The 14,066-nt window shown below is 57.0% G+C and overlaps 6 protein-coding genes across 6 annotated transcripts; 4 read left to right on the plus strand and 2 right to left on the minus strand.

The window, feature by feature from the left end:
* Positions 1-18: 18 nt before the first annotated feature.
* On the minus strand, positions 19-1,828 carry J3D65DRAFT_559716 (enhancer of polycomb-like-domain-containing protein; the record flags this gene model as incomplete). Its single annotated transcript, XM_066797421.1, has 3 exons — positions 19-774; positions 823-1,605; positions 1,667-1,828. The coding sequence occupies 3 exons, from the start codon at positions 1,826-1,828 to the stop codon at positions 19-21; spliced, it is 1,701 nt and encodes a 566-aa protein (XP_066651102.1).
* A 1,324-nt stretch (positions 1,829-3,152) lies between these two features.
* On the minus strand, positions 3,153-5,238 carry J3D65DRAFT_637121 (5'-AMP-activated protein kinase beta subunit, interation domain-containing protein). The gene is made up of 3 exons (XM_066801468.1): positions 4,142-5,238; positions 3,420-4,083; positions 3,153-3,365 (listed from the first exon to the last, which is right to left on the minus strand). The coding sequence occupies exons 1-3, from the start codon at positions 4,939-4,941 to the stop codon at positions 3,318-3,320; spliced, it is 1,512 nt and encodes a 503-aa protein (XP_066651103.1). The 5' UTR covers positions 4,942-5,238; the 3' UTR covers positions 3,153-3,317.
* On the plus strand, positions 5,217-6,205 carry J3D65DRAFT_637124 (uncharacterized protein). Its single transcript, XM_066801469.1, has 2 exons — positions 5,217-5,482; positions 5,559-6,205. The coding sequence occupies exons 1-2, from the start codon at positions 5,282-5,284 to the stop codon at positions 5,862-5,864; spliced, it is 507 nt and encodes a 168-aa protein (XP_066651104.1). The 5' UTR covers positions 5,217-5,281; the 3' UTR covers positions 5,865-6,205.
* J3D65DRAFT_637125 (domain of Kin17 curved DNA-binding protein-domain-containing protein) lies at positions 6,206-7,648 on the plus strand. Its single transcript, XM_066801470.1, has 2 exons — positions 6,206-6,789; positions 6,919-7,648. Exons 1-2 carry the CDS (start codon positions 6,481-6,483, stop codon positions 7,615-7,617), a joined length of 1,008 nt encoding a protein of 335 aa, XP_066651105.1. The 5' UTR covers positions 6,206-6,480; the 3' UTR covers positions 7,618-7,648.
* An 874-nt stretch (positions 7,649-8,522) lies between these two features.
* On the plus strand, positions 8,523-9,576 carry J3D65DRAFT_606402 (nucleotide-diphospho-sugar transferase; the record flags this gene model as incomplete). The annotated part of the gene is made up of 2 exons (XM_066798443.1): positions 8,523-9,317; positions 9,379-9,576. The coding sequence occupies 2 exons, from the start codon at positions 8,523-8,525 to the stop codon at positions 9,574-9,576; spliced, it is 993 nt and encodes a 330-aa protein (XP_066651106.1).
* Positions 9,577-11,321: 1,745 nt separating this feature from the next.
* J3D65DRAFT_606403 (uncharacterized protein) lies at positions 11,322-12,800 on the plus strand (the record flags this gene model as incomplete). Its single annotated transcript, XM_066798444.1, has 1 exon — positions 11,322-12,800. The coding sequence occupies one exon, from the start codon at positions 11,322-11,324 to the stop codon at positions 12,798-12,800; it is 1,479 nt and encodes a 492-aa protein (XP_066651107.1).
* Positions 12,801-14,066: the final 1,266 nt, after the last annotated feature.

Raw genomic sequence — 14,066 nt, forward strand, 5'->3', positions numbered from 1 at the left:
TTTTGTTTCCCGGACTTTTCAGCTAGGCCCGTTGGCTACCCGCTGTGGAGGATTTGGCTGGCCTTGCCCTGGAAGCTGACCGGCCGCCGTAGCTGCAGCAGCAGCCATCTGAGTCCTACGGGCCAAAGCTTGTTGCATGGCCGCCTCTCTCGAGACTGACCTATCCATCAAGATGCGGTACTTGACGGCAGAGTCGGCATAAAAATCGACGGAAATGGTATCCTCATCCTCGTCACTGTCATGGTCGTACTTGAACCGTTCGGCCACCCGGTCATCCGAATCATCAGGGGCAGGCCTTTTCAACCCCCGCCGATCTATCATCAGTCGTCCCCCACGACCGGTGCGCCGCCTGAAGGACGGACGGCCTTGGAATGACTCGTATGGGGGCGTTGCGTACCGGACCACGCCGGATGCCTTCGAAGCCTCTGCTTGATTCGGCGACTGCGCCTCGTCCGACGATGTGGAAGATGGGGGTGTGGGGAGGTACTGTGCGATCGCTGTACGGTAGGCTGGCTGGGTATCTTCCTCGAGCGGAGGTGTGATAGCCCGCCAGGTGACGTCGACATAGTGCTTGTTCCACTCTCGGTGCTTTTCCTTGTTGGTCTCGATCGACCTGGTGATGTCTTCCTCCCGCTTGGCAATCTGGTCGTCGAGCAGGATGAGGTCGCTGTCCAGGGCACGTCCGTCGACACGGGTTTGTGGTTTGGCAACCATGCCAGGCACGCCTCGTTGGATAATGTTTGCATCGAGCTTGGGTTTGGGCTTTGGAGTGGGCTGCACTTCCATCAGTAAGTTGCTCGCAGCTTGGGTGGTGTGCCTCACCTTTTGGTTGATGAGGTCCTCGTCGCCATCCTTGATGTTGAGATTTCTCTTAACCTCCCTGACTTCCATACGCTTTTCGAATATCACCCTGTCGTTGGCCAGCTGCTCCCTCCTCCCAGCTTCTCTTTGCTTCAGTAAGCTCATCAATTCCCTTGCTTGCTCGAGCTCAACTCTCAATTTCTTCAGCTTTTCGGTCACTTGGGCATCTCTGCCTCTCGTCTTCCGTGCCTGCCTCACTTCGCGCCGCCTAAAGCAAACATAGGGATCTGCATCATCAGTGTCCAGGTTGGTCTCGAACTTCAGAGACGGCATCAAACTGCGGTTGCCGCGCTTCGAGCGCTGTAGCTTCCAGTGCTCGTAGATGTCCCTGGCAAATCGACGGGCGCCATCGCTGATGGTCTCATCAAAATCGGACTCCAACTCGTCAAACGACAAGATTGGAGCGTTGTCGACCGTGGCATACGGCTGCTTCTCCTGGGCAGTGCGCTCAAAAAAGTCGACGACCTCCTCGAACTGATCCTCGGAGCACTGGTGTGCGGCAGGCTTGCGAGCATTCAGCGCGGCCAAGAAGCCATCGTCATCGTTGTTCATACAGTACTGAGTACCTCTGCAGTCCTCGACGGTCGACGAGAAGCGGATGTAAGTCGCTGGCTGCACCCACCGTTTCGGATACAGGTCCTCGTAGCGCAGCACGCTCACTCGTGCTTCGGGCGTGGGGATGTAGAGCTGCGAAATCTTGCCACCGACGGCAGCGGCATTAATGACGGCTTGCAGATGGTGTTCCTGGCAGAAGAGAATCAGCAACGTTAGTCACGAGAGGCGGCGCATCGGGAAGGGCACGCACGATTTCCTCTCCCTTTTCCACACCCGTCTCGACTCTGGGGATGTGGCGTTGAGCCTCATCGTCAGCAAAGCCTTCAATCTCACCCTCGCGCAAAATTGGTAGGTTCTGCTTGGTGGAGAGCTTGCGCTGACGAAAGCGCTGGCCCGTGATGCGCTGGGTCATGGTGGTTAGAGGGCGATGCAAGCTGTAGCCTCTCGGCGATCGCAGTCGCTCCCCATGTGACGACCAAAATCAAGGTTGTGAGCGTGGGAGTAGTGAGAAGCTGAAGGTGATGGCGTGCGGTACTACTGTGGATTGGGATTGCGACTAGGTGAGCAGTGTCGTCGATGCGGATTCAGGCTTGGATGTGGTTTGTATTCTTTTTCTTCTCTTTTTTTCGGATCTCTCTCTCTCTCTCTCTCTCTCTGCCGTCTGTAATTTGCTGCTGCGTCTGGGAAGAGTCTACGGTGTCGCGCAATTCGTTGGCACCTAGGATGACAAGCGTAGGGTTGCAGACAGGTTCGGCTCAGCTCAGACCCTGGGGCAGGGCAGGGCAGGTCAGCAGAGCAGTGCAGCGAAGAAAACACTCAGGACAGCGGTCGGGCCGTCCGTGGTTGTGTTTGCAGCAACCCAACTCCGGATCGGTAGCGGGTTTGCGTGCGGTCCCTGGGCCGAAGCGCAGGCAAGCAGCGGGCTGAGAGCGCTGTGCGACTGGTGAAAAGTAGTTTTTGGTAGAAGAAAAAAAAATATAAGGTTGGGTAGAGGGAAAAAAAAAAAAAAATCCAGCTGCGCAGGCAAAGCCAAAGGCAGAGGCGGAGGCGGCCAGAGGCAGCAGAGGCAGGCGTGGAGGGCGCAGAACCAACGCCGACGCCAAAGCGCAGCGCAGCGCAGCGCACCCAAGCGGACAGATTGCCCTTCACCCCTAGCGAGTCACCCCGGCGGACGACGCGACAGCGCGCAACGCTCGACTGTCGGCCCAACGCGCTGCAAAAGCGGCAAACGGGTCAACAGAGGATGGACGGGTCGCTCAAAAGTCGGCCTGTGGCTCTCGGATGAGTTTTGCGATGGATGGTGGAGTGCGAGTTGATGGATTGGGTTGGGAGCCTGCGATGGCAAAGTCGACTGGTAGAGCCTGTCGGTCGGTCGCGGGCTTCAGAGGTCTAACCAAAGCCAAAGCAAAGTCCCGTCCCGGCTGCTGCTTCCTGGCCACCTCGCTAACTCGACTCGCCGCCGCCGCCGCCGCGCCGCCGCCCCGCCAAGAGCTTAGTCTACTCTACCACAACACAACAGCCCACCCCAGCCCAGCCCAGCCGTGCGTGCCTCTGCCACGTCCAGTCGCCTCAATGTAAACATTGACGACGCCAACAACATATGTATCCAACGCGCTCTACATGATGGCCACTCTAATACCGGTGCGTCTCCCGGACCCCCCCTCTCCTCGCCCGCCGACTGTGCATGCCTGCGTGCGTGCCTGCTGCTTCGCTCGGCCCCCCCCCCCCCCCCCCCCCCCCCCCGTGCTTCCGTCTTCCGCGGCCTCCCAGCCGTGCTGCTTGCTCTCGGACGTGACATGACGCTCTGCTCTCCGGACCTCATGGTCCCCGGTCTCGTTCACGCGGAGATATTCTGCACGTGTCAGATCAGTGAAGATGGCAATTCGCCAGAGAACTTAGTCTCATTCTCCAGTGTCAGATGTAGGCTTGTACATGATGGTCGTCAGAAACTGCTCGTCTCGTTAGCCACGCTGCTCAATTTCCTTCGCCACGACACTACTCGCCTTCCTCTTGTACCGAGTCGTCGCACTCGTTGCCAGCACGTTGTGCTTGATGCTGCTCGTTGCCAAGTGATTCAACACCGTATGGTTTGGCATGTTTAGTACGCTGCTGTCGTCCTTCATGGGCATGCTACCGTTGAGAATGCTCTTACTGAGCATCACTGGGAGGGTCGGAGAGGGCGGCAAACTGTTCATTACAGTGCTGGCCCTCGTAAACCGCGACGATTCTTCCTCGGCATCCAAGTCGGCGAGGAACTGGGGAATTTCGCTGTGGTACTTTTTGGGCGGTGCAGGGGCCACCGGGACCGGTCTGCTGGTCTCGACTGTTGCAGACCCTTGGGCCGCCGCGTCTGTCTGGTTCGAAGGCTTTCCATCCGGACTAGACGGAGCAGTGTGGGCTGGATAAGCTTGAGTCTGGTCTCGATTTTCCGAGGCCGTTTTGGCCGGTGCTTGTTGCCCTGGGATGTCCACGGGGTCGCTTGGATGAGGTTGAGGGAGATCGTCTGGAGACACTTCCAGGTAGTTGACGAGGATGTTGGTGAAATCGACGGCTGTTGGCAGCTCAGGGGAGAGGACCATGTCGTTGTCGACCAAGAACTTCAGATGATGAGTCCCTGGCTGCAGGTTGATGGTGGCCGAAAAGGCATCCTTGTGCTTGCTCGGACCACTAGCATTCGAGACGTGATGAGCGTGAATTCTTATCGAGACGAGTCGCGTCAACTTACTTCCTGTGTAGCCGGAACTTTTTGTTCCAGCCTGCAAAAGTGCCAGTCACGTATACCTTTTCGCCAGGGCCAAGCCATTCTATCACCGTGGGAACAGCAGGGCGCATCACCCCATCCGTCTCCAGCGACTCGTCCCCCGGTTCTTCGTCGTCTGCGGTTGTGCTGCTCAAAACCGACGGGGCTCGCCCGGGAAGAACGCCTTCGACGTCATCCTGGGTGATTGACGAGTGCAGGTCTGTAGGGGAGATGATGGGCGAGCCCGGGGTGTGAACTTCTTCTTCGATCGGGAGGGGCAGCCGCGGTGGCCTATTGTAGGCTGCGGCTTGCATGTGGTAATTGTCATTTTGAGAGGCGGCGGAATCGACAGCGGAGGACGACGTGCCCGGCCTCGGCGAGGCTGCGGGCACATCGACAGGGCGGCTAAAGGGCGAGGTTCCTGTGTGCGCCGAGGGGTGGTGGTCTGGCGCCTCTTTCAAGTAGGACTGGTCGCTGCCCATCCTCTCCAACGCTGCTATGTCCTGGGGTTTGAGTTGCGGCGCAGCCCCGGACTGCGCTCTGCCGGTGCCTTGTGAGTCGGGGCGGGGCCTCAAGGTGGGATGTGCGGTCGCGCTCTCGAGACTTGCTGAGGGCGGAGCAGCCGTGGCCTTGACGTTTGCGAGGGCCTGGATGGATTCGCGGCGACGAGGCTCGCGGCGCACATTGTTGACGGGCGCGTTGGTGAGCGACGAGGCTGCGGCATGCGTCGACGGCGATTGCGGCGAGCTGGCGCTCTGGCGGGATGACGAGGGATTGTTGCCCATGGTTCAAAAGACAAAGAGCGGGCGCGCTGCTGTCCTTCTTCCGTGTCTCGGCGGGCGACTCCGTCTGGGAGCGAGAGCGAACATAGAGGCTCGACCTGCAGAAGAGAACCGTTGTGCGCAGCGCCGAGCTTGTTGGTGGACGAGGTGGCAGAGGTATGTACGCAGTCGTGGGCCGGGAATACAGAGAGGTGCGGTGGTGCGGGCGGAGCTTACACACTTACTTACATGTACCTTACCCTTACCGTACTTGCCTGGAGAAGGAATCCTCCCGAGCTCCACACCTCAATGATGCCACCCCCATCGCCTACCTTACCTCTCGTCCCCTCCATGTCGACGCGCAATGAACGCCTACCTGACCCCAGTCTTTACAGCATCGTATTACCTGCTCCTTCTGCCGCTCCTCACGCTTGTCCGTTGGACTCTGATCATCGTCGCGCCCCTCTACTTCGCATTGCAGTTCGTTCTGCTCCCAATCCTCCACCTTGGCCGTTTCTCCCTGCACGTCGTGCTGCTGCCCTTGACTTTGCTCGCCAAGCTCGAGGTACACTTTCCTGACCCCCGAGACCCGCTCGACAGCGCCGTCTACAGCTTCGGCTTCATTCTGACGGCCGCATCAGACCGTGTACATCTATGTGGGCGTCGCGAGCGTCATCGGCATCTTAGCTGGATGCATGCTCCATGTCAGCACTAGGGTGCTCAAGTCCATGTTTGGACTCGAGAATACATGCACCAAATCTCCACTTGTCCGATCCGCTGCCGACTACAGGGCTGAGCGACGCCGGCGTAGAAAACGAGTTCCTGTTGCGGTCCCCAAGCCGGTCGAGCCGCTCGAACTACATGTGCCAAGAGAAAACCGCATGTCGAAGCAGCGAAGTCTCTGGAGTCAGCCAATATTGGAAGAGGATGATTCAGAGTCTTGTTAGGCTATGGTGATGAATCCAGTTGTCCCCAGTACTTGCAATTGAGTCGACCGTCATTGTGAACACTGCTGAGCTTCAATTTATTCAATTCGACACTCGCTGCAAAATTGGGCGTCGTATATATCTAGCATCTGCATCAGCCAGATCACAACATGTAGGTAGACCCTCCACGTCTTTTAGTGACGTGAAAAAGCAAACCAAGTTGGCAGCACAAGCCTCGAGTCAGGCAGGAGGGGTCGGGATTGGGCCGGGTCCGACCTGGTCTCCCTGGCCGATGAGATAAGATACCTAATCCACGCAGCGGGAGCCGGAGCATCCACGGACCCACGGTACCATACCGTACCTTGTAACCCGCGCCACCCACCCTCTTTCACCACCAAGCCTCACAACACGTCCGTCTCCCACTGCCTACCAGGTACCTACGCTTGCGCATGCGTATCCAGTCGCTCCCACCTCTGCGGTCGAACTACGACGATAAAGGATCCCTTGTGCGAGACCGCTCCTGCGCATCGCGGCTCCTTCAGACTACATACTGTCTCTGGACGGCGCTCTCTACATCGTCTTCACAAACGGATACCCAACTTGACACGCTCCTCCGATTCCTTCAAAACCTTACACGATGCCGCGCGCAGAGGTTGGATCAACAAAATGGCAGGCCAACAAGATGAAGTCGAAGGGGTTGCAAAGACTGCGGTGGTACTGCCAGGCCTGCGAGAAACAGTGTCGCGATGAGAACGGCTTCAAGTGCCACGTCCAAAGCGAGAGCCATGTCCGACAGATGACGCTTATCGGCGAGGATCCGCGCAAAGCAATCAACGACTTTTCCCAGCAGTTCAAGCGGGATTTCCTTCTTCTGCTTCGGACGAGCCACGGAGAGAAGAAGATCAACCTGAATCACTTTTACCAAGAGTACATCCGCAACAAAGAGGTATGACTTCCCCCAGCAGTAGCGTTCCATCCGTTTGCCCGCGGCTGTTTCGTACATCTTTCAAGTTACATGCCCATGGCAGCCAATTCGTTTTGAAGACCGTAAAGGCGTTTTGCTAACGCGATGTAGCATATCCACATGAACGCGACGCAGTGGCCATCATTGACCGAATTTGGAAAATACCTTGGTCGGGAGGGCATCTGCCGCGTGTCAGAAGACGAAAAGGGAAACGGCCTTTGCATTGCTTGGATAGACAACAGCCCAGACGCACTCCGGCGCCAGGAAGCAGTCAAACGGAAAGAAAGGCAGGAGAGAGGCGATGAGGAGCGGGAGCAGCGGCTGATCCAGGAGCAAGTCCAAAAAGCTCGAGCTGAAGTCAAGGAAGAAGCAGCGAAGACGGCAGAGGATAGGGCATTGCAACGGAAGGACGGCGAAAAGATTCAGCTCAACCTCAAGCCTTCGACGGCAAAGGTGGCACCGTCCCCACAAGAGTCTCAATCACCAACACCTGGTGCCGACGGAGGAGGGTCATCCGGTAACGAGTCGACGGCAAGAGAAAGCGACGACGATGCGAAGGCAAAGATCAATGAGGAGCCAACGCCAGCGCCCGTGGCGCAGCCGACGGTCAAGATTGGCATGTCTCTGAATAAACCCAAGAATGTCTTTTCGTCCAAAAACAACCCACTGGCATCGAAGAAGGCCACGGTCAAAGAGCAGCCGAAGAAGATGAGCGAGGCGGAGCGCATCATGAAGGAGGAATTGGAGAGGAAGCGCTTGAGGGAGCAAGGTGGCGCACACCCTGGAGCTAAACGGCAACGGGTCGCGTAAAGCGTCTTTTTTTTTTTTTTTTTTTTTTTTTGGCTTTGGAGTCTAGCGGATCATGGGATTTGCGGAATACCTCGTCGACCAAGGCACACGGGTTTCTTTTGAGGCGCGAAAGGCAGTAGGCGTTGCATGGATTCATCCAGACATTGGGCGTTTCGAGGAACAAAGACTCCGGGCCTGTTTACACAACATGAACTGCGTGGATCAACAGCAAGAGCAGCGGCAACGGACGAACGGTCATGTCGGAAGAGGCTTGACGTGATTCGGCCGATCATGAGGCTGAGCAGCGAGTCGGCGCGTCATGGTACAGTGAGAGGGGAGCGGGATGCGGATACGAAGAAGAATTCCAACAGGCAGAAGGAATTGGCTGCCGTCACCTCACCTCAGGTGCGGGGCGGCCGCTTGGGTTCTCAGGGTCGTTGCCAAGAGAGAGCGAGACGAGACGGCCGACGAAAACGAGTGCGAAATTGAAGAAGCTGCCGTGCCCGTGAACGAAAAATCAATGGCGCGAGGACGGACGGCCAGCCACGGATTAATTTGATTGATTGGTTGGCGTCTGCAGTGATGGATGGCCGTGGCAGCGGTTGGTTGCGCGTCGGTCGAGTGGGCTACGGTAGACTGGCACTGGTGGGCCAGATTTGGGCCTGCTCTGCACCGCCGCGCTCCTTGACTTCGCCTTTCGGATCGCTCGTCGCTGTGCTTAGGTTGCTACACCCACCCACCCACCAACGCTCTTCTTCCTGTGTCTCACGCTCTCTTTCTTCCCTCTTCTTCATATACACCTCCACCACCTCATGGCCTGATTCGAACCAAACCCTCGCCAGCCATTCCTGCCCGAGCGCGATTCCCTTCGTCCAACCAGCAGCCCTCTTGCCTCGATACCGCATTTAATACCGCCAGCCGCCACGATGCGCAAGGGCGTGCTCATTTTCCTCGTCCTCAACATTCTTGTAATTGGCCTCTTGGTCCGCAGCGTCTGGACCCTGCTGTCCCTCCTCGTCGTCGATGGCTCCGAAGACCGCATCTCGCGCGCCGAACTACCAGCCCCTAACTCGGGTGCCATCAGCGAACGCCCGCAGTTGATTCCCAAAATCATCCACCAGACCTATGTCAACGAGACGATACCAGAGCGATGGGTCGAAGCCCAGCGGAGCTGCATTGAACAACACGAGGACTACGAATACAAGCTGTGGACCGACAAAAAGTCGCGCGAGTTCATAGCCGCCGAATACCCATGGTTCCTCGAGACATTTGACGGCTACGAGTTTCCCATTCAGCGTGCCGACTCGATTCGCTACTTCGTGCTCGCCCACTACGGCGGCATCTACATCGACCTCGACGACGGCTGCAACCGTCGCCTGGACCCTCTCCTCTCCTACTCGGCCTGGGTCCGCCGAACGGTCCCAACTGGCATCTCCAACGATGCCATGGGCTCAGTCCCTCGCCATCCCTTCTTCCTGAAGGTGATTGACATGTTGCCCAAATACAACCGCAATTGGCTGCTGCCCTACATTACCGTCATGGGCTCCACCGGACCGCTCTTCCTCAGCATCATCTGGCGGCACTACACGTCCGAAGGTCCGACGGACGACGCCAGGGTGCGCGTCCTATTCGGCGACGAGTACAACAACCATCCCTGGAGCTTTTTCACGCACCATCTCGGCAACAGCTGGCATGGGAGTGACGTGCGGCTCATCTTCTGGGTAAGAAGACCATGCGTGCGATTTTGTCCGTCGGAGCCAAGGCTAACATGTAGGCTCGCAGATGGGACGTCACTGGTTTTTGCTCACGGCCCTCGGCTTCATCATTGGCTTTTCAGTCATCGGGGCCTTCTGGTGGTTCTACCGATGCATGTCGCAGCAAAACCGCCGTGGCGGTGTTCTTCGATTTGTGCCATTTATGCGAAAAATGAGGTCGCGAGATGCCGAGTACGAATTGCTGGAGCGGGACCACAAAGTTTAATGCCATTATGACGCGGATCGCACGGGTGGATTCCAAAGCTCTTCTACTTCTCTCGCGTCTCTTTCATCCCCCCCTTTTTTTGATCCCTCCCCTTCGTCTTTATTTTCTGATTTCGCTTCTAGCGCGTTGAACACTTTGCCGCATTTGGGGGCCGACACAGGCACCAGGCTGCGATCGAGGCTTTCGCATTGCCACGGATCGCATAGCAGTGGGGTTGCACAGGTTTTTAAGTCACCTTCATGTAAATTCCTAGTCCTGACACGAATGGGTGGGTTTGCGTTGGTTGGGCGTTGTGTGGCTGGCAAAGGGCGAAGGCAGGGCAGGGCAGGGCAGGGCAGGGGCGGCGAGCGGCGGCACAGCCGCACAGAAAAGACGGATTTCCAGGGCCGACGTTGGTTGGCCGGCGTTGAGTTTCAGCCACCGGGCTTTTTCTTTCTTTTTTCTTTCTTTCGTTGCGAAAGGCGGCCCTTGTCTTCGTCTGTTTCTTTTTTTTTTTTTTTTGTTAAACCATTTGGTAGGTATTTTGTAATGGGTTTCATCCGAGGGGCAATAACCAATGACACGATGGCAGTGACCGAGGACGGGGCATGACCAGGGAAGATTCATTCCAGTAACAAGAAGGTTGTGCCGTGTGTCGTCATGGTGGCACCGGGAATGCAGACGTCAAGCTTCGATCTAGCATAATCACAGGGTCGCTGGCCGGGAGGTCCTGGCTGGCGGCAACCCAAGCGTCCTGTCTCGCGCCGTTGGCACCAAAAAGACAAGACATGATTGATGGGCCTAGTGGACGACATGAACTATTGAGGATGCAGAAAGCAGACAACTAGCAGCAACGGGCGACAACGGTCTAGAGGGACGCGGCCGTGGTTGGCTGGCGCCGTCCAGGAGCAGTAGGTTACCAGGTAAGGCACTGACTGGAGAAGGGAGAAGCACCAGGGCAGACGCCTGAAACATGGCATGAATGATTGCTCCGCCTGTCGCCCTGTGGTTAATCGTGTATTTTATGTTTGTCGTCGCCCTGGGGTTGCAGACGAAGGAAGAGATTTGCTCGCGGGCTTAAGCAAGGCGTGGCAGGAGGATCCATGTGCGTCGAGTTGCCCAAAGTTACTTGTCGTCAATGGTCCTTTTACCGCCGTCGCATACCGTACCTCACCAAAAGTACATGTAACTACATTACCCAAAGGCCTCTCGTTCCCCTCTCCCACGCACCGCACCGCAGCGCTCGTCCCACACCACAACTTGTCGCCCGCCCACTGACCACTCACTGCTGTGCATCTGCTCGATCCAGGCCCGCCCGCTGAAACACATTGCCGCGCAGGTTGCTCTCTCGGGCGCGAGCACCCTCTCCAAAAGTCCTGCGGCAGATCCGACTGCCGGTCGTCGTCGTCAGGTCGTCGCTTCTTGGCGCGACCCTTCCCCTGTGCGCGGCTTCTCGCGCCAACGCCAACCTTCTCACCACACTCCACTCTCTCGACCGCTGCCACAGCGCCTCTCTCCCTCCCCTCTCGAAGCGTCTGTGCGAGAGCCCCTATGCCCCAGCACTGAGCAAGAAGAGGCTTCACCGCTAAAGCTTCACCACCCGAACCGCACGCCCGCCATCATGGCGCCCTCGTACGTCCCCTACGTCCCCCTTGTCCCGCTATATCACTACTGCCCATGCCCCGTTTCCGTGTGCTCTCTGCCGTCCACTCGACTCACCTCCTCCCAGCATGATAACCACAGCATGGCGCGACTTCTGGCATACCATGACCTCCAACGACCGTCATGCAAGTCATGACTCTCCCTACCGCACCGGACAGCATGTCCCGCTCCCTCAGAGCCGCCATACGCCTCTCACCTCGGTCGCAACCAGTGCCATGGAGTCTAGGACCGACTTCAACTCGCCCTACGCCCAGGACGAGCCTTCTAGCGCCAACGGCTTCATCGGTTCTCCCAGAGCCCCAATGTCTCCCACATCTCCCTACTCCCCGGGCATGAAGACAACCATGCAGACCCACACCTCCGAGGACAATCCCTCTATAGACGCCGTCAATTCGGGCGAAATCCAGATGCAGAGCTTCAGCGACGGCCTCCCTCCGCCTCCCCCGGTCGGCCATTCGTGGAAGCGCATCGACCGCTGGACCGAAGACCACTACGAGGAACTTTTCGACAATCTCTGCGAGGGAGCTACCCACAATGATGTCAATGAGCTGGAGCACCTTCTAGACGTCACCCTGCCCATTGAGGTCCGGGAGTCGTTGCAAATCCACGACGGCCAAGAACGCGGTGGCCTTCCCACAGGCCTGCTCTTTGGCTGCATGCTACTCGACTGCGAGGAAATCGTCATGGAGTACTCCAATTGGCGCAAGGTCAACGACGAATTCTTGGCCGGTCGCCCGCCATACCAGGCCCCTCCACCTCCCATCAAAGCCGTTGCTGGCCCTTCGTCGACACCGCCTCCCGAGGACAAGAAGGCCGGCAACCCCATGTGGAAGGAGGATTTGCTTGCCCGCCAGGACTCCCAGCCTCCCAATGCTGTTCAAAAGGCTTACATTCACCCTGCTTGGGTTCCCTTGGCGCGCGATTGGGGTGGAAACTGCATTGCCGTCGATCTGGCGCCCGGTCCAGCCGGCAAGTGGGGGCAGATCATCATCTTCGGACGCGATTATGACACCAAATACGTAGTCTCTCGCTCTTGGGCGGCTTTTCTCGCCACTTTTGCCGACGATCTCTGCTCTGACAAGACCTGGGTTGACGAGGACACCAACGAGCTCAAGCTGAGAGAGTTCAAGAAGCAAAACGTGGACCCGCCGTATCTGGAGATTTTGCGCTGGCGTACGGACCAAAAGTATGGCCGTAGGCCCAAGAGAAGGCCGCAGAGCGTTCTTTCCATCAATTCGAAGCTCGCGGGCGGCCCGACTTCAGCTCCCAACGGCGCCAGTCCTTATGGCAGCCCGTCAGAGGAAAGGGGTCGCTCGCCCAACCGCCTCAGCAAGAACGGCACCAGTCCTCGGGTACCAATCTCGAGTCCACTGGCAAGGGTGGCAGAAGAAGCGCCCCAGCCAGTCAGGGTGCACACCGAAGAGGAGAAGCTCATTGAGATGAACACGCCCAGGCCTAGTTCCGACCTGAACACTGGCAGTGCGGGCAAGAATAGCCTGGACAGCGACAAGGAGAACGACGATGAAAAGGGCAAAGGCAAGAGCGTCGTGTCCTCGGAGGAGATGAAGACGGTTGAGATATAGGCCGCGCAGTGGCTCTCTAGCTCTTCCCACGACCATCAACGACACCTGCTACCACGGGTCTTCTCCACACTTACGAATGAGAATGATTACATTCGAGACATCTCAAGCGAGTCATTACAGGAGTTCATTTTGGGGCTCAAAGGAAGGGGTGTAAGCAACGACGACTTCAACTTTTCTCATCGGCCGGGACTCAAAATATCCTGTGTCCTCCTTCTCTTGTCGCAGGGGAACTTAGTATCACCGCTCTCGCGCCTTTTTTTTTTTTTTTTCTCTCTCTTCCTGCCTGCGGATACCTCAATCTGCTTACGGATACCATGGGCTCTCAAGTTTCAAGTACCACCTCTAGGCTCAAGTTCACATGCAGTCGCTTGTCAAGATTCCATCTTCTCCCTGCTGCTTCCTTATATTCAATTCAAGCACTGGCTGCCTTGCGCTACTGGGCCACGATCCATCTCAAAGGCCACGGCTCTCCCATTTGTTGGCCTCGCGCCTGCTCGGCTCAGCTTCTTCTGCGCCATGATTCTACAAGCGACGATAATTGCTTTGCTTGGTTCTTTCCTTCTCCACGTCCTCAAGCATGTGATCCTTGACGACTGTGCTCTGCCGTCAAAAGCGTCGTTTGCACCTTCATAAACCGTGTCTGGTGTCTCTTTTCTCTTGGCTTCCCCCTTTGACTCTGGCTTTTGCTCATGGCATTTTGTTTGCGGAGAGGCACCCGCGCCTTGTGTACCATTCTGTTCAGCAGCAAGTTGAGGCAAGTTTCAGCCTTGTCACAGAAGTTTTGTCACGGGCACGCTACTGATGATGAGGTTAACGTCTTCCTTTATTTCCTGGATGGATTGGAATTGAATTGGTTATGCTGGCAAGCAGCAGTAACATCTGGATATTGCGGCGACATCAGCAAGGGCTTGGTTGGAAGCAAACAGATATGAGCTGTTCTGAATAGTAGGATAGCTTGTGTAATCCCCATCCTCGCATCATAACAAAATCACTATTCACAGAAAGTTGCGGTGCGTCCCTGAACCTTGAGCAAAGCTACCTGGGCTTACAAACAACTGCCGCAGTCGGATACATTGGCTTCGATGGGGTGAAAGTCCGGCTGAGGGACGTCATCACTCATTCCCCGGTCGCTTTGATTGTCCCCTGTGGCGCCAGCTGAAGGGGCAATTGCACCGTTGGTGACACCTCTGCTGGTCAATCATGACCAGCTGCGTCAACGCACCAGCAATCGTCCTCTCAGCTGAGGAGACTTGAGCCGTTGGGACT

This window comes from Phyllosticta citribraziliensis, assembly GCF_038025025.1.
Source record: "Phyllosticta citribraziliensis strain CPC 17464 chromosome Unknown J3D65scaffold_12, whole genome shotgun sequence".
Lineage (NCBI taxonomy): Eukaryota > Fungi > Ascomycota > Dothideomycetes > Botryosphaeriales > Phyllostictaceae > Phyllosticta > Phyllosticta citribraziliensis.

Excerpts from the sequence above, each read along its gene's own strand:
- J3D65DRAFT_637121 (XM_066801468.1), bottom strand. The coding sequence starts at position 4,941 with ATGGGCAACAATCCCTCGTCATCCCGCCAGAGCGCCAGCTCGCCGCAA. Across the intron at positions 4,084-4,141 it reads AAGTTCCGGCTACACAGGAA|TGGTCCGAGCAAGCACAAGG; the intron begins GTAAGTTGACGC and ends CTCGAATGCTAG. Across the intron at positions 3,366-3,419 it reads CGACTCGGTACAAGAGGAAG|TTTCTGACGACCATCATGTA; the intron begins GCGAGTAGTGTC and ends CGAGACGAGCAG.
- J3D65DRAFT_637125 (XM_066801470.1), top strand. The coding sequence starts at position 6,481 with ATGCCGCGCGCAGAGGTTGGATCAACAAAATGGCAGGCCAACAAGATG. Across the intron at positions 6,790-6,918 it reads AGTACATCCGCAACAAAGAG|CATATCCACATGAACGCGAC; the intron begins GTATGACTTCCC and ends AACGCGATGTAG.
- J3D65DRAFT_637124 (XM_066801469.1), top strand. The coding sequence starts at position 5,282 with ATGAACGCCTACCTGACCCCAGTCTTTACAGCATCGTATTACCTGCTC. Across the intron at positions 5,483-5,558 it reads CTTTGCTCGCCAAGCTCGAG|ACCGTGTACATCTATGTGGG; the intron begins GTACACTTTCCT and ends CGGCCGCATCAG.